Below are 24,360 nucleotides of genomic sequence, written 5' to 3' on the forward strand. Positions count from 1 at the left end.
TAGCCCTTTATTTAGATACTGAAGGCGTTCCCTTGTACGTTTGGAGATATTAGATTGGGACATAATATCTTTGCTCCCCTACATTGATGGGGACATAAAGAGTTCGATTCCCATCCTGGGCTCCCGCCTCCATGTACAAGGGCATGACTACTTCCTTTCTACTTGTGCTGAGTGTTGTTTTCACCGCCTGTGCTATGGAGAGTTGGGGGGGGTGGGGCCAAGGTTGCGGGCGTCGCCGATAAGTTTCTCTTCCATGGCACCCTTGGTAGCCTCTCCTCCTTCCATCTCTCTCCCTGTAGGTTCTTCCTTATCTCTCCTTCGGTAGAGATCTCTCTCCTTCGCCCTCTTCGCTTGCTCGTTGGGCGAAGACCACGACGGGGGGGGCGGGGGTGACCTCTTCTCAGGGGCCTCCTCTTGCTGCGTACGGCAGTTCCCCTCGGAGTGAGAGGAGTTTCCCTCTACTAATTTTCTTTGCTTTTTCTTTCAGGTTGACAGTGAGTTTCGTAGGCACAGCAGTAGGTGGCTGGATATCTCAGTTGGGATATCTCTGCACGAAGGAGTCCCGACGTTCATTCAGTGTTGCTTTGGGACTGACCACAGTACCTGGTTGGAATGACACAGTTCCACATCGGGATCATTCCGACTGTTTTCGCCGATGTGGATTGATCGCTGTCATTGCTGGCCTTCATGCATGCTGTGGCACTGCCTCTGGCGTATCTGTGGTCCATCTGCTTCTGCCGTTTCCTGTGTTATGCTCCTGTTGACTTGATGACAGTCTCTGGGCATGCTCCTGTTGACTTGACGACAGTCTCTGGGCAGCTCTTCTTGGTCTACTGCCGCAGCCATCCTGATCATTCCTGTCGCTGCTGGTGATGTTCATGTGACGTTCCTGGCCGTTGCTGTAGCTCCTGTCTCCCGAACTGCTTCCGTAGCTCCTGCACTGGCTGTCTTGATCGTGCTTGCTGCTTCTCCTGGTGGTTGTGTCCTGGGCCGCTTCCATTGTGATCCTGCCTAGCTGCCCTGGAGGTTACGACATTTCGTGTCCACCATCCTGTAGAAGATGTCGGAGTGAAGGTGAAGGAAGTCACCCTGTGGAAGTAGCCCTGTCTTCTTCAACTTATCTTCGATTTCGTCTTCTGCTGCCTCTTCCCTTCCTCTCCCGAGGTTCGAGGGGGTCCTAGGAACCAGATAGGCCTCCATCGGCTGAAGGAGGGGAAGGCTGCTTCTATCCCCTTGGTGTCCTTAGACGTCTAGGGACTGCCTCCTTCTGAGGAGGCAGTGGATATCTTGCTGGCTCTGCCCAACCTTCGGGTTAGGGAATCGATTTGCATACCCCTGGGTTTTGTGTTTCGGGACCGCAGGTGTGCAGACCTTGGTTTGCGATCCCGTTCCCAGTCCTAGAGGTCCTGCCTGTAAGACAGGTGCTGCTTCGGGCGCTCATTCGCGAGCCGCTTCAAGTGCTCAAGATTCTGTGGAACATCGAGTATCCCGATCTGGTCTGAAGAGTACTCTCCTGGCCCAGTTTGGGAGAAGTGCGAAGAGAAAAATCATAAGGCACCCAGGTGTTCAGCTCTTCCTGCCAGCATTATTACAGTTTTGCATCAAAAAACCTTCAAATTAGTGATTATTCTGCCATTTTGGGGCCATATTTCTTCCCAGCCTGGTGTCTCGTTCCTGTAGGTTCCGAACACCAGAAGAAGCAGGGAAGAAATTAATTTCAAGATGATCCTGTGGAACTTCTTTGGGACTGACTCTTATAGGAGACAAGTTTATCTTTTGGCTGTTCCTGCCTCGGCAGGAACTGAAGAGTACATTCTCCAGTTTGGGAGGTCTTGCATTTTGGGCCGAGGCACCCAGTGCTCAGCCTCTTCCTGCCAGCACTACACTTGTTCCTCGTCTTAGAAATCTGTGTCTAAGACTGGTTCTGTGCCTGGCTCTTTTTGATTTCTTAGGGAAACCAGAAAACAGGGCCCTTCTGATTTTTGGGAGTCGTAGGTTGACTGACTCTTATGAATCACGAGCTGGCTGTTCTCCTGACAAGAGAAAGTGGAAACTTGCCATTTGTGGGAGCCGCAAGAGCTCACTGCCCGCCAGCTGCTTTGGTTGACTTGGTTCTGTTTCATCCTTTTGTTTCTTGAACCTTAGGGTTTGGGCGCAGGATTGCAGACACAGAATCAAAGCTCTCTTGAAACCTTCTTCACCAGGTGGGCCGCACTGCCCGCCAGGAGTGTTGAGTTGCTTGGAAACTATCCTTTTGCTTAGTTCACGGCAGAGGATAGCAGACACAGTTCTGCTCTGTCCAGTTCCGATTGTGTTCACGGCAGACGAGTTCTGCTCTGTCCAGTTCGAATCAATCTCGGCTTTGGCTCACCCGACGTGCCTCCCAGTCCACCATATACTACCCAATCTGGATCGTGTTCGCATGATCGCTCGGCTCTGCCCCGGCGAGTGTTTCCGAATTGGGTCCTCGGCTCTGTTCGAGTGAACTGTCTGCTCTTCCCAGGAAAATGCTTATCCACGGCACAAGCGCTCTTCTTCCCGTGTGGCTATAATCTCCTTCGGTTGATTATCGCTCACGGTCTGCCTCTCTTGCTGGTCTTAACTGGCAGGACAGGTAGGGGTACTCTTTCTCCTCACCTGTTCTCTTTTCTTCTCGGTTGTTCCTAGAGGCACGAGACAGACAGAGAGAGCTCCGACAAATTTGTCTTCGGAATTCAGCTGCCTGGCGTGCTTTGGGTGTCGGTCCCCCAATTGTCTCGTAGTGCAACCAGGTAGCTGAGGAGGGTTTCTTGGGATCTGTCAAGGTCTCCCTCCAAGGAGAGAGGTACAGGAGTTTCACGCTTCGGAAGCAGTGAGGGTCTTCCTCTTGAAGTTGCGATCGCCCTCGTTTTTCAGAGAACTTCGTGCCGATTCGTCACTGCAAGGATCCCAGGACAGGACCACGGTTCCCCCAATGAATAATCTTCACTCGCAACCATTGCAGTTCCCGAGGGGCCGAGAGTTTTGGGGGCTGCCGCGGTCCTTTCTTGTGAGAGTGCTCTCGACCAGATGAACACTTTTCTTCGGAGAAGGAGTTCATTCAGGTCGAGACACCAAGCTTCTCCCTTGCCTTGACAGAATACAAATTCTTCTTGCCTCGGAGGGTCTTGCCGACTGCAGGTTGTTCTGGCTCTGCTTCACCTGGACTGGGTTCTCTCTCTGCTTCTCCTTGCCGTGAAGGATATTCTCTTCGCAACGAGAGGCGGCGATCTTGGAGGGCTCCTGCTGGTTTCCTCCAGGCAGTCTCCTGATGGATCCATGAACCTTCACTTTTAGGCTTTCTCTCCTCAGATACGACCATTCCTGGAAAGAACCCTGCCTTCTGGAGACTGGTCCTTTCCGGGGGTGGGTCTTCATCTACCAGACGGCAATCTGTGGGCAATGCTGTTCCTAAGAAGAAGGACTTTGTCCTAATTCAGATGTCCGGTTTCGTAAGTCCCGAGTTGGGTCGACCCTTAGGAATGAACCTTTACTTGGTTCTGCATCTCTCTTTCAGAGATTTGCCAGATACCGCAGTAATCAAGGTTTGTACCAGCACACTGCATTGTCCTTTGGACAGTGGCCATGACCTTTGGGTCTTAGTCATCTCGGCTCGGCCTTGAGTTCAAGCCAGCCCCCCTCAGCTCCTAGAAGTCCCAGGCTTCGGAAGAAGATCGCGGAACACATAGCCCTCTTCTTCCCTTCTGGGAAAGTGCACTTAACTGTGTCTCTTTCCACCCTCTTTTCCATAAGGGAGGAGGGTGGAAAGGAAGAGAGAAAGAAGCACAGGCAGTCCCCGGTTAACAGCGATCCGGTTTTATGGGGCTTGTCTAGCGACGAAAATCAACAATTTTGACGCTGAAAATCGCCGATTTCCGCTTAACGGCGCCAATAATTGGGTATTGGTGCCGATACATACCTAACAGAGGCGCCGATAACCAAAAATTCGGTGGTTTCGGCACCAATAGCCTCTGAAAAAGCGCCGAAATCAGTTAGCAGCGATTTTCAGTTATCATCACACCCTCAGAAACGGAACCCTACTGATAACCGTGGACTGCATGTATCGACCGGGAAGAAGTTCTCCTACTGCAGATGCCTGGATGAAATGATACTCATCGAGCCTCTGGAGCTGGCACCGACATTGCCGAGACCTGGGAATGGATTCCTTCAGGAGAAGTATCTATTTCCCTTAGGTCTCAGCAATTCTTTTCATCAAACTTTCATCCCACTTCCTCTCCCATGCTCCTGATTTTGGAAATGCCAGCCCGGCTAGAGCTAATCGTCTTGGTATCTTGTAATCTTGCAGAAGCTTCCCCATTGTGGAGAATGGAGGTCTGCTTTCATCCCTCCATCCTTCTTTCCTCTTTGAAATATGAGGAAAGAGTTAGGCTAATGCTTGATTGAAGGAACCTTTGGATATGCTTGCATATTCCCCTCACATCATGTGTCTACTTCTGGATTCACCAATTGAGGAATAGGTGCACACCTGTAAAGACTGTCTTGAAGGTGTGTGACCGAGATGATTAATACCTTCTCATCAACATCCTGGACTCAAGGCACCCTGTTGACCCTCCGAGAATTCAGGATGAGTTTTGCGACACTCAGTGGTTTCATTGAACAACATAACCACAGTAGTGGCATTCGTCGACAAATTAGAGGTAATCGTTTTTTCCTCCTGTTTCATCTGTCGACATTTGTAGGTACTTGAGTGTTCTATAGCATAGTCGATAGCTTAATTAGCCAGATACATTCCCGGTGCGGATATATTGGTAGGTGAGCTTGGCCTCGGGTTTGAGTGATCGGGATAGAACGTGCTCTTCACTCTTTTCCTCACAAAGATTCACAAAGAGACTGCTCAACTGAGAGATCCCTACTGTTTTTCTGTTGCCTCCCTGCACAACAATGTTGGTAGTTTTCTCGCTCCTTCATACCAGACCCAGAGGCCGCTATGGTGAGGCATGCTGTCTTTTTGGGAAAAATCGATATCTACCTTTTTCTCTCCATATTTGTCTGTTTCGCTAGGGGTTCACAAGCATTTCTCACCCCGAGCTACATACAAATGCTGGAAGACTTTGCCTTTCACCCGATCTGATAGCTCTACTTCCAGTTAATTGAGAAGAATTCTGCTTGACCCAACCTCCTGTAGCAGCTACAGAAGAAGCGGTTCTTCAGGCAGTACATCCCTGTGTGTTCAGGACTGGGAGACCTTCCAACTTTCCTTGCAAGCATAGGCTTTCTCACTGAGCGGCAACGGATATAGCTAGATATCTCTTGAAATCCTCTGCAACACTGTCCCAGGGACTGTGTCTTCGCTGGTTGGTGTCGTTGACGGAACTTCTTCTCGGGTGAGAGTCGCTCTTCAAGTCTGGACTTCTTCGTCTTCTCTGCCAAGGGTTGCTTCTCTCCCTTTCATTTGTGAAGAACATAGGCCCTTGTGACCTAGTCCTCTATCTGAAGTAGCCTTCTTCTCATTCGAGATTTAGGTACGGATGAGAAGCTTCTTCTGTCTTGCTGTCCCAGGGAACTGTTCCCTGTGTAGCATGTGACTCGTTTAGGGTTCCTGTCCCGTGCTCTGCACGCCCCCTTACGAGAGTTGTCAGATAGAGATGTGCCCTCTTAGGACCATCTCTCATCTCACTCCAGCCTTGGCGTAGAAGATGGAAGAACAGGTGAAGGGGATCAATACCTAGACCCATTCTCGGATGTTGTAAGTGGACTCCAAATCCATCGGCATCTATTGTTGGGTTCAAGTCCTTCTTGCTCCCCTTCTCCTTGGATTTTTTGTCGATGATCCAGATAATTCGTTACTTTGTCCTATTAGGGAGCTATGGTACTTTCAGAAAAGGCTCGACATTCCTAACCTGGATGTCGTTGACGTTTTCGGTAGCACTATCTCTCCCAAGGAAGAATTGCCTAAGGACACATCTTTCTCCTGGCTTCGTGAAGCAATTGAAGGAGGTACTCAGCAGCTGGCAATGACAGTACCAGTACTTTTCACCCGAGAACTCATGAAGGCAATGGCTTGGTCCATCCCTCGCATTCCATAAGTTTCTGTCAGTCTTGAAGCAAGATGTGGTCTCATAGACCACACTCTTGTCTTCCTGTGGTCTTGCCCACAGGTCCTTGGAACCTTTTTTCCTTGGCCCTGTGATGGCTGCTCAGCAAGTTGTGTTGTCTTACCCAGCTCCTTCAAAAGGACGAGTAGCATCTCGCCTAAGTTGTTGGCTTCGGAAGTGAAAAGGATACCGAGAGTGACTGGCCTCTCTTCTGCCTCTTTCCCCGTCCTCCTACTTCTCCTCTTTGGGATGAGAATAGGACTTGAACCAATACTTGCTGGTTCTGGCGTCTGATGCGGTAAGGCTACACATCAAACACCCGTTCTATTTTTCTTCTAGAATCACAGAAGCAATTCTGCTCCTTCCTCTAGCAAGGGGAGGAAGGAGAGACTGGCAAGAAGGGAAACCCTATCTCGGGTTTTTCCTTACTACCTCCGACTCTAAGATTCTTCCAGCCTATTTTGTAGGAGTTACGTTTCCTCACTCATGCGAAAAGGTCCAGTATCTAACATTTGACCTTGCAGTTTGTACACTCTGATCAATATGTCAGAAGCACAGTACTCCTCGCTCTTTTGACCAGGAGGAGCAGCCCAGGTGTGCAGAACTCCAGTCAGTTCAAGAGACTCACTCAGATTCCTCCCTCCAACGAGTGAGTCTTTCTAGTGTAAAGGACCGATGGTTTGTATATCATGTTGGAACAAATCACAATTTTTGAAAGTAAATTGTATTTTTCCTAACTATACAAACCTGAGATCCTTTACATAGCCTTTTATGCCTGCCTCATGCTACCCCTCAATCTGAACCTGGACCGAGAGGCAAACTGGAATGTTTACATCTGGGCAGGCGGGTATTCCCCCCTACTTGGCGGTAGTTACTGCCTAACCACCTTGTTCAAGAGTTTAACGGCTGTGTCCAGCTTCGCTGTAAGTAATTCCTAATGTAAAGGACCTCAGGTTTGTATAGTTAGGAAAAATACAATTTACTTTCAAAAATTGTGGTTTTTCTGTTCCTTTATAAATTATTCAGTATTCTGGATATATATTTGTTTTAGCTGAAAAGTTGGATTTTTAAAACATAACTGCAGTATTAGTGAGGTAACTACTGTGCTTGGAAAATGCTTGTCAAATGCAATTAAAAGTCAAGATTACTTTTGGGAACTGGTTTAAGCACAAATGACACCCCTTCTACAGTAAGGGGACAATTGAAGGGATGCTATACATTATTAGGTGAGCCTAAATTATTCCAGCTGCACTGAAATCTTTTTGTATGTTGTGTATGTTTGCCGAGTGGCCTGCCTTTGCTATTTTTAATACTACCTGACAGCACAAGAATTAAAAGATGATCTGTGCATAACATTATCTCCTAGATATCCTGATGGGTAGCTTCTATTTTCCCCTTGCAGAAAAAGACAAATAGGAAATGGGTCTGAAGCCAGTGTCTGTCACATGAAATCATATCTTTTGGGTAACTCGTCCTTGCAGGCCTTCTTCAAGAAATTGTTTTGTATTCTTCTTTGTGACCAAATTTCCATATAGAAACCCCAGCTTTATTCTGGGAATTTTAATAAGAATTGTGCATGGTACAGTACAATCAATATGTATCAACATTAATCATTCTGAGCAGTATGAATATATCTTATTGAATTTTTTATGCCTTTTTTATGTGTTTTGTTTCGTGTGCGGTTATGGTGTAACTTCTCTCTCTAGATTGAAGGTATAAAGATGAGTACTGTTTCTTTTTCTGATGTGTACAGGAAGTACACCAGTATTTACATATAGGTTTCAGTTACACATGTGGTAGGCTTTTTATGAAGACTATGAAGAAAAATGTTGTTCTTTAAAGGTGAGGATAAAACAAGAGCTTTTTCTTGAGTGTAAACCTTGATGTATTATCGGAAATACACTTAAATCCTCAAACTGTATGAGGATTACTGCCCCCATCCAAAGTAATGAATTAAATCAAAAGTTCTACATGGACTGATTATACGGTACAGTATAAGGTTTCTGCTTGATCTTCTGACTACGTGACCATTCTGGTTTGGTTTAGTTTTGCTGCCCATGGGGCCTGCTAATCCTGGCTGTAGGACAAGGAGGTCAAGTATTTGGCTTTCCATCTGTCTAAGAACTGTTTCTAGGTTGTTTGTTTCACATACAAAACATGGAGAGCATAGTTTTGGTAAGAACATGGCTGGGATTTATCCCGTCTAAATTATTAAAAGATTTGTTTCCAGGCACTTTTGGTATCGAGTTAATTAGCATCACTTTCACATCCTTGCGGCACTTTGTCATATCTTGCAACCATAGAATTGTTTTTTTTAGAATAGTAAACTTTTATACAAAAACAGTAAGGCAAGGTGCCAGTTAATTCAGTACCAGCAGTGACTTGAAACAAATCTGTCAGTTCTTTAGATAAGATAAATGCCAGCCATGCTCTTGTAGAAACTAAGCTGTCCAGATTCATAGGGGAAGCTAATAATCTTCGCTTATTCTGTGTACTGATCAAAAGCCAAATACTTGACCTTTGTGACATCACACCCAGGATTTATGCCCTTCAGTTGAGCAGCAGATGGGCAGCATAAGGTCAAGTAGTCAGATCATAGCAGGAACCTTATATAAGTAGTCTGTGTAGGAATTCTGATTTTGTTTCATTGTTACTGACAGTGGGTCCTCAGATATCTTAAGGGCTTTAAGTGTATTTTTAACAGTATACCCAGATTTACACTGATAAAAGGTCTTTTTTATCATCAGAGATTATTTGTGAGAAAGTCCATTCATTACCATTTTTGTTTTTGTTTGATTTTACCAACAAAGCTTTTGTCAAAGCCAAACTTCTCCATAGATCAGACAAGCTTGCACATCTTATCAGTCTGGTACTTCAGAATAGTAGCCTTAGGGAAGATTGTCTCCTGTCTAATTGAAGTGTGTGGTGGATGAAGGGTTGGTCCATGGTGATTTATTATGATGTGCTTTAAAATAAAAATAATTTGGAATTTTGAAGTTTTTGTAAAAAATGTTTAAAATTATTTGACATTATTAACGGTAACTTATATTTACTTTCTTCCAGGTTTTTGCTGTATTGCATAGTTCTCTTCTTTGTCTGACAATAAAGGCTGGTGAAGAAGAGGTTTCGCTCATGCATTTGCTTGGCAGAGAAGTAAGTGTAATTAAGGTGGTGTGTTTTGTAGATGCTTGTATTGGGATTACTATTTGTCCAGTTTTTTTTTTTTTTTTTTTTTAGTGATTGCATCTCTTTACTTTCTTTTCTCATTTTTATTGAGGAGCCTGACAAAGAAACAGTAAAAAATGCAATCATGTTCTTATTATCTAAATCTGACCAGACGTAGGGGATGTTGGATAACTGAAAAATTCCTGTCAGGAAGAATTGTCTAGTATAGTAACCTCTCTGATTTAACACTATACGAACTGTGGCATTAATGGGCCCTTGTGTGTGTGTGTGTGTGTCAAAAAGTTCTACCATAGTTAGGAAATAGAGGATTTTTTTAATGTAGCAGCAGGACTGTGTGCAATAAATTTGGCACTAAGATTATTAAAAAATACCCTCACAAAAATTTGTAATCTTCAGAGGCTAGAGAATCCCTTCAGAACTATTGTTCCCAAAATTCTTCTGTACAACATGTAAGGGTTTTTTTTACACAAACTATAGGAAGCGTTTGTAAAAGTTGAAATGTGTTGAATCGCTGTCTATGTTGGCTTGAAAGGACATGAATATGCCAAATAGCAGCCAAAGTCTCAGCTAATATATCCAGAGCAGAAGCAATCATTCTAGTGCCTGATGTTACAAACCCATTATTTTTTTTACTAAAGAATTTTCTGTTTGTTGTAAATGTCTTTAAATTTGTATGGTGTTCAAATAGTCATTAATTTGACATTTGTTCATGAGACTTACCTGTCAGATATATATATAGCTGTATTCTCTGATATTCCGACAGAATTTCAAAACTTACAACACACGCAGTGGGAGATCAGGTGGTTAGTACCCATTCCCGCCGCTAGGAGGCGGATATCAGGAACCATTCCCATTTTCTATTCAGATTTTCTCTGTCGCTGGTACTGTCAACACTTGTTTTCAGTACCTCCGTCTTGGATTTCGGATAAAACTTGGTTGTCACTTAAGTATTTGTTTGACTTTTGGTTTTTTGACTTGGACTTGTGGCTAGGCATACGCTATTGTGGACTGTTTTGGATTTGGCTTTGTTTTTTCCTTGGATAAGATGTCTGAATCTAGTTCTTCTAGTTATAGAGTTTGCCGTGTGCAAGATTGTAAGGTGAGGCTACCGAAAATTTCGGTAGATCCCGATGCAAGGAGTGTGAATCTTTGTCTGATGCTAGTTGGAGGACTTATGATTCTTATGTGAGAAAGTTAGAGCGAGATAGGATCAGGAGGTCTTCCTCCAGAAGTGGTAGGAGTCAGGGTAGTGTTTTTCACCTGCTAACCCTCCTGTAGACGTAGCTCTTCCTAACCCTGTGGTGTTGCCCCGAGCCCCGGGTTGTGTCTGCGGAAGGTGATGCCCTGGCAGTTATTATGTCTTCCATTCGTAACTTGGAAGCTAAAATGCTCTCTCTTCAAAGTGCTGTGAAGTGCAGTGATAGTGTCTGTCCCCCTAGTGTTGTGGAGGGGGCGTCAGATCGGCCGTATAATGCCTCTAGGTCTAGACCTCTGTCGGACTCCCAGGACTCAGGGAGTGGGCAAGTCGAAAGCCGCAAGAGGGTTACGCGGACCCCCACCGATCTGGCGTCCCCCGGCATGTCCTGATGACGCTTCCCAGGCTGCCAAGGATCGTGCTCGGGCACGAATCCTTAAGGATTGCTTCTCATCCCCGATTCCTCCTCCCCGCCGGGAGTGGAAATTTCGGGAGGACTCTCGCCCTTTGAAGAGAAGCTTCAAAGAAGGGGACGCTTCACGTCCCTTTTCTCGTGACGCTCCGCTCTTCTCCGAGAATTTTGACGCCATCCCGCCGCAGAAGGGGACCAGGACATCATCGGATGATGACGCTTTTGAGCGCTCCGCTCGCTCCAGAAAGAAAGCTGTTGCTTCCCCTGTGAGAAGGAAGAAGGCGTCCCCTCGCCCCTCGTCTTCTCACAGGATCAGCCCCTCTCCTGAGGAGGAGACTTCTCCTACTCGTAAGCTGCTGCTAGGCATGCAGAGGCAATTGGCTTCGTTAATGGCCCAGAAGGAGACTGATACGTGTCGTCGTCGGAAAGATTCCCGGCTGCCAATCAAGAGGTCCAAACCATCCCCTTCTCCTTCTCCACGTTCGTCGTCATCTCATGCTTCGCCGCCCTCTAGAAGTCCTTTGGCTCAGCGCTTTTCTGGTCTCGGCAGGGATCGCAATTTCCCTCTTTCTGAAGCTCTTCATGCTGCTGGGCTTGACGCCCCTCGTTACGACGCTCCTCTAGTTTCTCGCCAGGACACTTCTCATGCTGCTAAGCATGACGCTCCTCATGCTGCTCGGCAAGACGCCTCCCTTGCTGCTCGACATGACGCCTCCCTTGCTGCTCGTCATGACGCCTCCCTTGCTGCTCGGCAAGACGCCTCCCTTGCTGCTAGGCAAGACGCCTGCCTAGGCAAGATGACCTCCCTCGCTCGCTCTCATCAGGACGCCGTCGGATCGATCGTCAAGACACTCGCCGGGAATCGTCAGGATGCTTGTCAGGACGCTCGTCTAGACTCTTCTGCCCGAGACTTTCGTGACCCCTCTCGGACTTCTTCCAAGCAGAAGTCCCTTTTGCGTGTTGGTCTGCAAGGGCTTCGTCCACCCGGGTCTTCTCCAGCCCCTTCGGTTGTTCCTGTTGAAGAAGGTGAGCTGTCTAGCGCTTCGGAACCTGCAGTTGAGGATCAGTCCTCTACTTCTTCAGCTTCTTCCGACTACCAAGTCTTGACTAGGCTGCTGAAGGACTTGTTTGGGGACAAGTTTCAACCTTCTGCTCCTCGCCCTCCCCCCTCGCAGCTAACCTCGTCTAAATCACAAAAGTCTTCTGGTTTTGTGAAAATGGCAACGTCTCTCTCTCTCGAAGAGGGCCTTTAAGAAGGTTCAGGAGTGGATGGACTCCAGGAAGGCTCAGTGCAAGACTTTCTTTCGCCCTGCCTCCGTCAAGATTGAGTGGAAAAGCAGGAATTTGGTACGAGACAGGAGAGGAGGTTGTTGGAGAGTTCCTTCCTCTTCCCAAGGGGACTTTGCCAGCCTTGTGGACGCCCCCAGAAGGTCTCTCCTTTCATCAGCGAAGGTGTCCTGGACTTTGTCTGAAACCGATCACCATCTGAAAGGCCTCTTCAGGTCTTTGGAAGTTTTCAACTTTCTGGACTGGTGCCTGGGAGTCCTGGACTTGCAGGCTCGTAGCCCTGACTCCATTAGTCTGGGAGATTTGTTCAGCGTCCCTATCTTGCATGGACAAGGCGGTTAGGGATGGCTCCAAGAACTGGCTGCCCACTTCTGTACGGGGCTTTTAAAGAAGAGAGCCATTTACTGCAACTTCACTGCGAAGTCGGTCTCTCCTTCTCAGAAGGCAGAGTTGTTGTTCGCTCCGCTTTCTAGCCATCTTTTCCCCAGTCCTTAGTCAAGGATATGGCCGCCACTTTGCAAGAGAAGGCTACTCAGGACCTCCTGGCCCAGTCTTCTAGACGTCCAGCAGTCCCTTCGACTTCTTCCCTTGGGCAGGCTTCCAAGATTCAGAAGACCTTTCGTGGAGGACCCTCTTCTAGATCGTCCTTTCGAGGAAGAGGTCCTCAAGAGGTAGAGCCCCTTCTAAGACCAGGGGCAAGAAATGACTCATGGACCTTCAGACACCGGTAGGAGCCAGGCTTCTTTCTTTTGCAAGAGCCTGAGAGAGAGAGGGACAGACAACTGGTCCCTCCAAGTCATCGAAAAGGGATACAAGATCCCATTCCTCGTCTTGCCTCCGTTATGCACGAAACCCATAGATCTGTCGCCATCCTATCAGCAGGAGAAGCAGCAGATTCTCTTCGACCTGCTCGAGCAAATGCTCGAGAAGAGAGCTGTGGAACAGGTCTCAGATTTACAATCCCCGGGCTTTTACAACAGGCTGTTTCTGGTACCGAAGCAATCAGGGGGATGGAGACCAGTTCTGGACGTCAGCAGGTTGAACCATTTTGTTCTGAAAGAAAAGTTCGTAATGGAGACGTCCCAGTCGGTTATGGGAGCCCTAAGACCAGGCGACTGGATGGTTTCTCTCGATCTCCAGGACGCCTGCTTTCACGTCCCTATACATCCTCTATCGAGGAAGTACCAGAGATTTGTCCTGCGGGGACAGGTATTTCAGTTCAGGGCTCTCTGCTTCGGGCTCAGCACAGCTCCTATGGTATTCACGGTTTTAATGAGGAATGTTGCGAGATGGCTTCACCTTGGAGGAATAAGAGTCTCTCTTTATTTGGACGATTGGCTCCTTCGAGCCTCGTCAATGACGAGGTGTCTGGAGGATCTTCACACGACTTTGAACTTGACGAAGTCCCTAGGACTTCTGGTGAATTTCGAAAAGTCCCATCTGACCCCGACTCAGTCCATCGTTTATCTGGGGATTCAGATGGATTCAGTGGCTTTTCGAGCTTTTCCGTCTCAAGAAAGACAACTACAGTGCTTAGACAAAGTTTCAGCCTTCCTGCGGAAAGAAACATGCTCGGTGAGGGAATGGATGAGTCTGCTGGGGACCATTTCATCGCTGGAGAAGTTTGTTTCCCTGGGGAGACTGCATCTCAGACCGCTTCAATTCTTCCTTGCAGAGAACTGGCAGGACAAGGAGAATCTGGAAGTTTTCTGAGGATTTCGCCAAAGGTGAAGGATCACCTAAGGTGGTGGCTCGATCCATCAAAGTTGGCAGAAGGCCTTTCTCTCAAACTTCAGAACCCCGACCTAGTGTTGTTTTCCGACGCGTCCATCTCAGGGTGGGGAGCAACACTTGGGGGGGACGAAGTGTCGGGCACCTGGAGAGGGGAACAGGTGTCCTGGCACATAAACCTCAAAGAATTGGGGGCAATTCAGTTGGCCCTTCTTTTCTTCGAGGGACGAGTCACGAACCGAGTTGTCCAGATCAACTCGGACAACACCACGGCCCTGTCATACCTCAAGAAACAGGGAGGAACTCACTCTCGGTCCCTGTTCGCCTTAGCAAAGGACATCCTTCTGTGGGCTCAGGCCCGGAATATTACGATCCTCACGAGGTTTGTTGCAGGCGTGAGAGAACGTCCGTGCGGATCTTCTAAGTCGGCAACGACAACTGCTGCCGACCGAGTGGACCCTGCACCAAGAGGTGTGTCAAGGACTGTGGAAGCTTTGGGGACGTCCATTGGTAGATCTCTTTGCAACTTCCAAGACGAAGAGACTTCCTCTTTACTGCTCCCCTGTACTCGACCCAGGAGCGATCTCAGTAGACGCTCTTCTCTGGGATTGGACGGGGATGGACGTGTATGCCTTTCCCCCGTACAAAATCCTCGGAGAAGTCATCAGGAAGTTTGCGTCGTCGGAAGGGACGAGGATGACGTTGATCGCCCCGTTTTGGCCTTCGAGGGAATGGTTCACAGAGGTCATGTCCTTCCTAGTGGACTTTCCGAGATCTCTGCCCATGAGAGTCGATCTACTCAGACAACCCCACTTCGAGAGGTACCACAAAAACCTCCCCGCTCTGAGTCTAACTGCATTCAGACTATCGAGAAGCTGGCCAGAGCGAGAGGTTTTTCTAGACCAGTGGCGAGAGCTATTGCCAGAGCCAGAAGACTCTCTTCCAGTAATTTGTACCAATCGAAGTGGACCGTCTTTAGGAGATGGTGTAGAAAGAAGGGCATTTCCTCTACCACGACCTCTGTGAGCCAGATAGCAGACTTCCTCTTGTTTCTGAGGAGTGATGTCAAACTAGCAGTCCCGACTATCAAGGGATATAGGAGTATGCTATCATCCGTTTTTAGGCATAGAAACTTGGATCTGTCTAACAACAAAGACCTTCACGATCTATTTAGATCCTTCGAAACCTCGAAGGTGCCTCGGCAAAGGACTCCTTGGAATTTAGATGTAGTGTTACGGTTCCTGATGTCCAGTCCTTTCGAACCTCTTCGTTCTGCGACATTGAGGAACATTACCAGAAAGACTATTTTTCTAACCGCTCTAGCAACTGCGAAGAGGGTTAGCGAACTGCAAGCCTTTAGTAGACATATAGGCTTTAAAGGACATAACGCAGTTTCTTTAAGTCCTACTTTTTTAGCGAAAAATGAGAACCCGTTTAACCCTTGGCCCAAGGGCTTCGAAATCAAGGGTATGGCTGAGATTCTAATTCAAGAGCCAGAGAGAGTCCTTTGCCCTGTTAGGGCTCTCAAAGTCTACTTAGACAAGACGAAGGAAAGTCGAGGCCCCTCAGATAATTTATGGTGTTCAGTAAAGAGACCGGACTTACCTGTCGAAGAATGCTCTGGCTTTCTTCCTGAGGAACATGATTAAAGAAGCCCATTCATGCTGTCAAGACACTGATTTTAAACTTCTGAAAGTCAATGCTCACAAGGTGAGGGCGGTTGCAACTTCAGTGGCTTTTCAGAAGAATATGTCACTCAGTAACATTCTGGGTGCCACATTTTGGCGTAGCAACTCTGTGTTCGCTTCACACTACCTGAGAGATGTGAAGACGACATATGAGAACTGCTTCTCGCTAGGACCATACGTTTCTGCAGATACTTTCCTGGGGGCAGGGGATGACACTCATCCTATCCTATAGAAAATGGTTGGATAGTGTTTTTTATGGTTTTTGGGTTGACCGCCTGTGGTGGACTTCCCGCTCGTTAGCTTTAGTTGCGTTATCCTAACTTAGTTAGGCTTGGTCAGATGGTTGGTTTTTACTTCGTTTGCCCTCATTGTATGGTCAATATGGTCTAGTCACATTGTGGTCACGCCCCCGTTGACAGATCACAGAAGCGTGTGGCGGTTGTTATGACGGCCGCCTGGTTCATATTAAAAAATTGTAATGTGCGAGTATTATTAGTATTGTTACTATTATTATTATTGTTAGTAGTATTAGAATGATTAACACTATTTTGGTTCTGGTTATTTGTGTTATTATTGTTAGTATTTCCTTGCACTACAGCAGAGTGGGAATTTAGTCTTGAAATTCGACCTCGTCTAATTGTCGACGGTCTTAAATCGTAATGTGAATGTCTAACAGTGTTCAGTAATTCATCAAATACTCGTTGCATGTCCACACACAAAAAAATTTTCACTCAGAGTACATCAATCAAAAAAAAAATTTTCGTTATATTGTACCAAGATTAAAAACAATTTGTCAAATTGTCACACAAAAAAAATTAAATTCTCTATTGAGTTCAAGTGCACAATTAAAAAAACTTTTTCAATACTCAAAATAAATTCTTATATGAAATTGGGCATCATATCATTAAAATTCATTATAATAAGTACACAAAATTACATATATAACTTCTCAAATAATCATCACCAACCGAGTAAAACATAGCTAATTCCTTATCTAAATTATTTACTAAATAATTAATTTATCATAGAGAGAGTAATGCTGGTATTTATGCAAAAAGAATTTTATTCACTAGAGAGAGTTTTCTTAATTTTCAATCTTATAGCAAGATGCAAAAAAAAATATATCTTCACTTATTTATTAAGAGAGAGTGGACAGTAAATTCCTTACTGTGTTGTGTTGTTGATATCGTGATATCGCTAAATGTTGTTCATTCGGCGGTGAATGTTTCGCTGTCGGATCACTACGCTCTGCGTTGTTTTTCCGCTGTGGTTTCCGCCGGAATCTTGTTGAAAGTTTGTACGTTGTTTTTCTTCAATCACTCGATGCAATGTCGCTAACACTGGGCTTATTATCGCTGTCATGTCTTGCTCAATTTGTTGACGGTAACAGTTCAAAATGTTTTTGGCTTGGGACGCACTAAACTGTTTTATTCACACTCGACGCGTTCTTGTTGTAAGCTGCTATTCGCTGGAGTATTTTTATTTCTTCTGATATATTTTGTTCGTCGTCGTAAAAAAATATAAGTTCGTTTTGTAGAATTTCGTTTCACTGTAACTTAAATAATTGCACTGATAATTTCATTAATGTTCGTTTGTTTCGTCTCGCCTTCTGGATCCACTTTAGCTGCCACCATTTGTAATGTTTTTTATTTTTCTTTTTACGTTCTTCGTTATATGTTTGCATAGATTTTAGTCTTTCTCTTCTTACCTTTGTTTCTTTCGAGGTGTCCTTCAGACGCTTCATGGATGATGTGCTATCTTTGTATATTTATTCCTTTTAAATATTGATATCTTTCAGAAAGGCGTATAGAGACGTAGATCGGTAATTTCTTCATTTTAATTAGTACTTAATATTATAAAGATCAGTACAAAATTAACAAGTTACAATGATAGAAACGAATCACTCTTGAATCAGTCTATATGGGGAACACGGGCGATTGGGAGAAGTACTCTCCTTGAAGGACACAGTTCTGACTCTCCTCTCCTCGTCGGTCTCTCACTCGTTGAACCCTCAGGAAACTTGCTATCTGTAAATCTCCACCTCCTTCTAGCCTTATTGGAAGGATTAATCAGCAAGGCCTCCCCTTCAAGTAGCTGATTGGAAGGACTGTAGTGGGTGTGATTCAAATCTCTCCTTAGAGGACTTGATAGGAGGTGATCTTAGGAGGGTGTGGGAAAGACCCTCCCACACATAATTGATTGGAGGTTGAAGAAGTATATCACTTGGGTCAACCCCAAATTCCTGGAACTTCCACGAAAACACCTTCCGGAGAAGGCGGGGCTATAGAATCAGCTGTTGTAAGCATTTAGACTGTGCTGACTCATGTTTTGCTTGGCTTCAATCGCGAGGCCATTATTTCCCATTTTACGACTGTTTTTATGGCTTAAACACGATATACTGCAATGTAAACATCTCGCGTATTGATAACACGACACAACAGCATTTGGCCGTTATCCTGTGTTCTTTGCCTCTCTCTTTCTCTTATTTCTTCTCTCTCTCTCTCTCTCTCTCTCTCTCTCTCTCTCTCTCTCTCTCTCTCTCTTTAATCTCTCTCTCTCTCTCTCTTCTATTTAATTTCCCTATCTATTCTACACCACAACACTAGAACTCACCAGCTATACAGGTCACACCCTTGCTGGAGACTCTAGTTAAGCAGAAGCAGACTTGGGTGACAGTAATCACGAAGTCAGCTATGCTAACAGGTAAGGAACCAAGGTATCTTTCACCTACATGTAGTGTGTTTCCTAAATCCTATTCTGTCTGTACCCACCTCCAATGGTGGTATTCAGCTATATATATATCTGACAGGTAAGTCTCATGAACAAAATGATATTTTAATGATAAAATAAAGTTTGTTCATACTTACCTGGCAGATATATATATTCATAGTGCCCGCCCACCTCCCCTCAGGAGACAGTGGCACTAGAAAATCTGAATAGAAAATGGGAATGGTTCCTGATACCCGCCTCCCAGCGGCAGGAATGGGTACTAACCACCTGATCTCCCACTGCGTGTGTCGTAAGTTTTGAAATTCTGTTGGACTATCAGAGAATACAGCTATATATATATCTGCCAGGTAAGTATGAACAAACTTTATTTTATCATTAAAATATCATATCTTAAAATAGTATTACATTTTTTCAGGTAAGTGAAGAATTCACCCAAGTTTTAATCAAGGAATGCCTTGCTGAAGCAGTTCCCTGTAGCCAAGCTCAGCTAAATGAGTATGAGGAAGTAAAAGTGGCAGCCAGAGATTTCCAGCAATTTTTGGTTGATAAAGGTTTGTACTGATTTATTTTAAATGTCACTTGATTAACTACTGTTGTTAGGTTATGCCTGTGGCATGGCTTTCTCAGCATAATTTTATATATTTTTTTTTTATTTTTACAGGGTTCTATAAGCCTGATGAAATGTCTATTATGGAGTATGCTGCAAATGTTGACACAGTATTCAGCAATAAAGCTTGTGCTCATATCTTGGAAAGAGCAAGAGAATTGATGGTCAGACCAGTCCATGTTTTGGTTTGCATCACACCTTTGGAGCCTGATAGTCATTTAGTCATACAGGTTCGGACACATTTGCCATTTCTTACAGATAGTAGATAAGTGAGGTGGAAAGCATCTTTGTTTAGTTTTAAGCTTTCTCTGTTAATCCTTGCATACTAATAGGTATTTGTTTTGCACTTGATAATTTAATGAAAAACTTTTTGAAAGCTATTTATGGTACCAGATGCTGTACTATATTAATTTTTATGTTTCTTGCTAGTTATATATATGACATTGAGGTTTAGTTAATAGTCCTTTCTTATCATGCTCCACATGGAAAATGGCATCTCAGCTAATGAAATTACGTCTCAGTTTTCACAAGTTATTCACTTGCATTCCAGTTCAGACTTGAAGTTCCAGTTCAGAGTTGAAGAAAGTTTTATTTATTTATTTTTTTTTTCAGGATGAAGGCGGAAACAAATTAATGAAAAGCACAATGAGACTTGAAAACCTCTTATCCGCAAAAACCTTCAATCTTCCTCGCTGTCAGATCAGGTTTGTGGAGATTTAAAATAGTTGTATATAGAGTCAAGGGCAACACTAGAGTTTGTAAGTATCCATAAATACCAAATATTCTTCTTAGTGTATATCAGTTTAAAATCAGACTCAAATTGCATGTTTCCATGAAGAAGCAGTTAGATTGAGAAACTTGCCAGGTGACTTGTGTCACTCAAGAAGTTCGATAAATATAAAATGATGGTATTAACAGTCAGCCTGGTGCTCTTTTTCAGTTAGACATAGCCTTAACATGTTGACATATGTTGATAATCATTCAAAGTGGGAGATGCTGCAGTGAAGTGTGCACCATAATTTAGTCCATGCAGTATTCTGTCAGCATAACCATGAGGCTTTCCTAGTCTGCAATTTCTGAAAGATAAAATACTGCCTAGTTTGGTTTTACCAAATTTGGCAGGTTGATTCTTCAGGAGTTTTATTAAAACTTTTTCTCATAAGTATCATGTTTAAGGACTCAAAGTTCCATTTTGGGGTTAAAGCAGCCATACCTACTAAAATGATGGATGTGTTTTGGTGATAACAACCACAAAAAATCTTATCAGTCAACCACCCATTGGTTGCTTGATTATATATGTCAGGTAAATTTGTCTTCTAAAATACATTTTGATCTAATTCCTTTCCTGCAAGAGGCTTTAATTAAAGCTGTTAAGATATTCATTGCAGTAATTATTGAGAAAGTGTTATGTTTTTTAATTTATCTTATGCATTCTAATAGTACAAAGTTGTGTAAAACATCTTGTTATTTTTCATTAAGGATTTTAGATAACTCATGATATTTAGTTGGTAATTGTATTTACAATATTTGTCTTTGTAGAATTCAGATTATTAACCCTTTAACGCTGACTGGATGTATTTTACATCAACAAAAGTTGTCTGTCGGGTGCCAAGTGGACGTAAAATACATCGACTACAAAAAGTTTTTTTTAAATATTCACGGAAAAATACTTATAGGCCTCGTTTGTGAAAAATTTTAAATCTCGCCTTGAGGAATGCTTGGAGTTCACGGATCACGCTGTTGTTTTGTTTACAAGCATGACCTAGCTGCGCATGCGCGAATTTCTTTCTTATCCCAAAAGAAAGCATCAGCTAACTCTGCTGAAAATCTCAGAAATTCTTTAGTCACTTTGTCGTAATTTTTGCACCATTTTCTATTAGCCTTTACATAAAGTTTTATATATGAAAATGTGCACAATTTCATGTAGAATACAACAGAAAATAACTCATGGTTGTGGCTTTTATCAATTTTGACATATTTTCATATAAATCATGATAAGTGCCAAAATTTCAACCTTTGGTCAACTTTGACTTGACCGAAATGGTCGGAAAATGCAATTGTAAGCTAAAACTCTTACATTCTAGTAATATTCAATCATTTACCTTCATTTTGCAACAAACGAGAAGTCTCTAGCACAATATTTCGATTTATGGTGAATTTTTGAAAAAAACTTTCTCCTTACGTCAGCGCTAACTCTGCTGAAAATCTCAGAAATTCTTTAGTCACTTTGTCGTAATTTTTGCACTGTTTTCTAGTAGTCATTACATAAAGTTTTATATATGAAAATGTGCACAATTTCATGTAGAATACAACAAAATATAACTCATGGTTGTAGCTTTTATCAATTTTGACATATTTTCATATAAATCACGATAAATGCCAAAATTTCAACCTTTGGTCAACTTTGACTTGACCGAAATGGTCGAAAAATGCAATTGAAAGCTAAAACTCTTACATTCCTTACGTCCGCACTAAATCTGCTGAAAATCTTGTAAGAGCCTGACGCCGTTTCTTCCAAACACGTGTGTGTTCGTCGTCCATCAGAGTGGACAAGACAACAAGAGCATCTCGTTTTCTTTCTCTAAAGGAATGCGATTTCAGCCATACAATATTTCTGTCTGTTTCTCCCTAACCATTGTTGTCTTGATGTATGTACAATCGCCACTACTTGCATTGCCATGCAAGCATTCTAATCATGTACTCGTAATGTTCCAACGAATCTTCTGTATCAAACTGTGTGTATATTTCTGTTTGTGAAGACACCAAACGTCTCGCCACTCCGATGGACGACGAACACACGAACACACACGTGTTTGGAAGAGATGGCGTCAGGCTCTTACAATCTCAGAAATTCTGTAGTCACTTTGTCGTAATTTTTGCACCATTTTATATTAGCCGTTACATAATATTTTATATATGAAAATGTGTGCAATTTCATGTATAATACAACAAAAAATAATTCATGGTTGTAGCTTTTATCAGTTTTGAAATATTTTTTCATATAAATCACGGTAAGTGCCAAAATTTCAACCTTCGGTCAACTTTGACTCAACCGAAATGGTCGAAAAATGCAATTGTAAGCTAAAACTCTTACATTCTAGTAATATTCAATCATTTACCTTCATTTTGCAACAAACGAGAAGTCTCTAGCACAATATTTCGATTTATGGTGAATTTTTGAAAAAAACTTTTTCCTTACCTCTGCACGTGCTAACTCTGCTGAAAATCTCAGAATTTCTTTAGTCACTTTGTTGCAATTTTTGCACTGTTTTATATTAGCCATTACATAAAGTTTTATATATGAAAATGTGTGCAATTTCATGTACAATACAACAAAAAATAACTCATGGTTGTAGCTTTTATCAGTTTTGAAATATTTTCATATAAATCACGATAAGTGCCGAAATTTCAACCTTCAGTCAACTTTGACTCGACCGAAATGGTCGAAAAATGCAATTGTAAGCTAAAACTCTTACATTCTAGTAATATTCAATCAATTACCTTCATTTTGCAACAAATTGGAAGTCTCTAGCACAATATTTCGATTTATGGTGAATTTTTGAAAAACTTTTTTACGTCCGAGCGTTAATTAATTCATGCATCATTTTGTGATAATATTTTCTCTGTGTTGCTTTGATCGTTTTACAATTTGTTATATACCAAAATCATCGCAATTTAGTTTACAATACAACAAAAAAAATAGCTTATTAGCTTTAACCGTTTTGCTCCTTGTATACAATTATATATGACTTTTTTTTGTGCTGTTATATATTCCAATATTTATATATGATAATGATATTTTTTTTCATTTCTGAAGGTTGCATACTAAACTTCAGGCCATGAGAAAAAAAGGAGCCAAAAATGAACTCTTAATCTTAAAAACTAAGTGTGCTGTGATTTTTTAAAAAAAACTTTCTTTCCGCTTCGGCGCTAACTCCCAAGCCCCGCCGGCATATGGCAGACACTTTTGTAAATAGAGGCTCGACGTTTAAGGGTTAAGTGATTTTATATTGCTGTTTTTCATATTTATGCGTTAACTTTTTCAGTGCTTCTATGTGTGACCTTGTAGAATTGATATACGAAACAATGGAAGAAGCATGCACAAGCTCACCGCAGCATGCTGGACGACTTTTCTACACTGTGCGAAATATTTTGTCCTTATACTGCCATGTGGTGCCTACTGCACATGCTTACTCTCTAGCCACATTACCTCAGCAAGCAGGTATGACTGTATATCCACTATGTTTACAATGATTGTTTGAGTTACACCCAGTGAAATATACAGTCATTCATATACAAAACCATACTCATAACTAGTACGAACTATATAAGTGAAATTACTCTAGCCCATGTGAATTTGTAATTTCATTATATAGTCTATTTCTGATAGCGTAGTCACTGTTTTGTCCTCAAGGAGTAACCTCCCATGGTTTACCAGAGCTCCATGGTGACGAAACTAATATCAAAGAATTCTCTTCTAGTTGGTCTTTTGGCCAGGTATTGTGTCGTAATGATTAACATTATAACACATGATGGAGTATATAATGGACTCAAAGATAAGAGGGCACTTTCCCTTATCTTCAGCAAAGCTGAACCCAGTTTTTCCAACATCAAAAGAACCTGCAAAGAAAGAGAAGTGACTATTGCGCATGCGCATCTGCCTTTTTGTTTTCAACTGGCCGTTAAAAGACAAAGGAGCCATTACTCTCTGTTTGGTCTAAAGCGAACTGTTCACGTTGTTACCAGCGCTCCAAAAAAAATTCTTAACTTTTTTTCTCCGTTTTAGTATCGAGGATTGTGGAAACATCAAAAATAGCAAGCTAGGTGCTCAGTATTAACTTTCCAGGTAAAAGTTTTAGTTTTAAACCTCTGGAATTTATATAATTTGTGTGTTAAAGCTGGAACCCAGCTCATTGATTGCTAGCCTACCTAGTTTTGTAAAACGAAAATTGTTTTGAATTCTAACTAAATGTTTCAACTAAAAGATATGTTCCACAACTTATTATTAATATGGAAAATCCTTTCAGATTATATGATGTCTACAATAATCTAGGCAGTAAGTGATAATAATTCAGACTAGATTAATAGTGAATGTTGTCTGTAGCCTATGTCCTTGGATTACGTATCCTAAGTGGCCTAGCTTAGACCGAGGACCCTAGGATCAGATAATAACAATATCTGGGCAAAGTAAATCGATAGCCTAACAATGAGGCTACATATTAGTATAAAATTTTTTCCCTTTTATACAAGCCTGTGCACTTAAGCATGAGCTAAATAATCCTGGACTAGCTTAGGCATTACGTTATATCAAGTTAAGTGGTAACTTTTCATGAAACATCCCATTTTTGGACTAAATTGTTGGCCTAGACCATGTAATTAGGACTAGATGAAATTGTAATCTGTGCTGGATGAGATGGTAACCTAGCCTTAAGCTACATACTAAGGTAAGC

At 43.0% G+C, this 24,360-nt stretch overlaps 1 protein-coding gene across 2 annotated transcripts in view; it reads left to right on the top strand.

Annotated features, from left to right (window-relative positions):
- The window catches only part of Zw10 (Zeste-white 10), a 116,929-nt gene that overhangs the window by 71,286 nt on the left and 21,283 nt on the right, over positions 1 to 24,360 (top strand). For both annotated transcript variants that reach the window (XM_067092873.1, XM_067092881.1), the window contains 5 exons: positions 9,138 to 9,227; positions 18,719 to 18,854; positions 18,965 to 19,140; positions 19,523 to 19,614; positions 22,957 to 23,132. In XM_067092873.1, coding sequence (XP_066948974.1) covers positions 9,138 to 9,227; positions 18,719 to 18,854; positions 18,965 to 19,140; positions 19,523 to 19,614; positions 22,957 to 23,132 — 670 coding nt within the window. The remainder of the gene's footprint in view (positions 1 to 9,137; positions 9,228 to 18,718; positions 18,855 to 18,964; positions 19,141 to 19,522; positions 19,615 to 22,956; positions 23,133 to 24,360) is intronic.

This window comes from Macrobrachium rosenbergii, chromosome 4 (assembly GCF_040412425.1).
Source record: "Macrobrachium rosenbergii isolate ZJJX-2024 chromosome 4, ASM4041242v1, whole genome shotgun sequence".
Lineage (NCBI taxonomy): Eukaryota > Metazoa > Arthropoda > Malacostraca > Decapoda > Palaemonidae > Macrobrachium > Macrobrachium rosenbergii.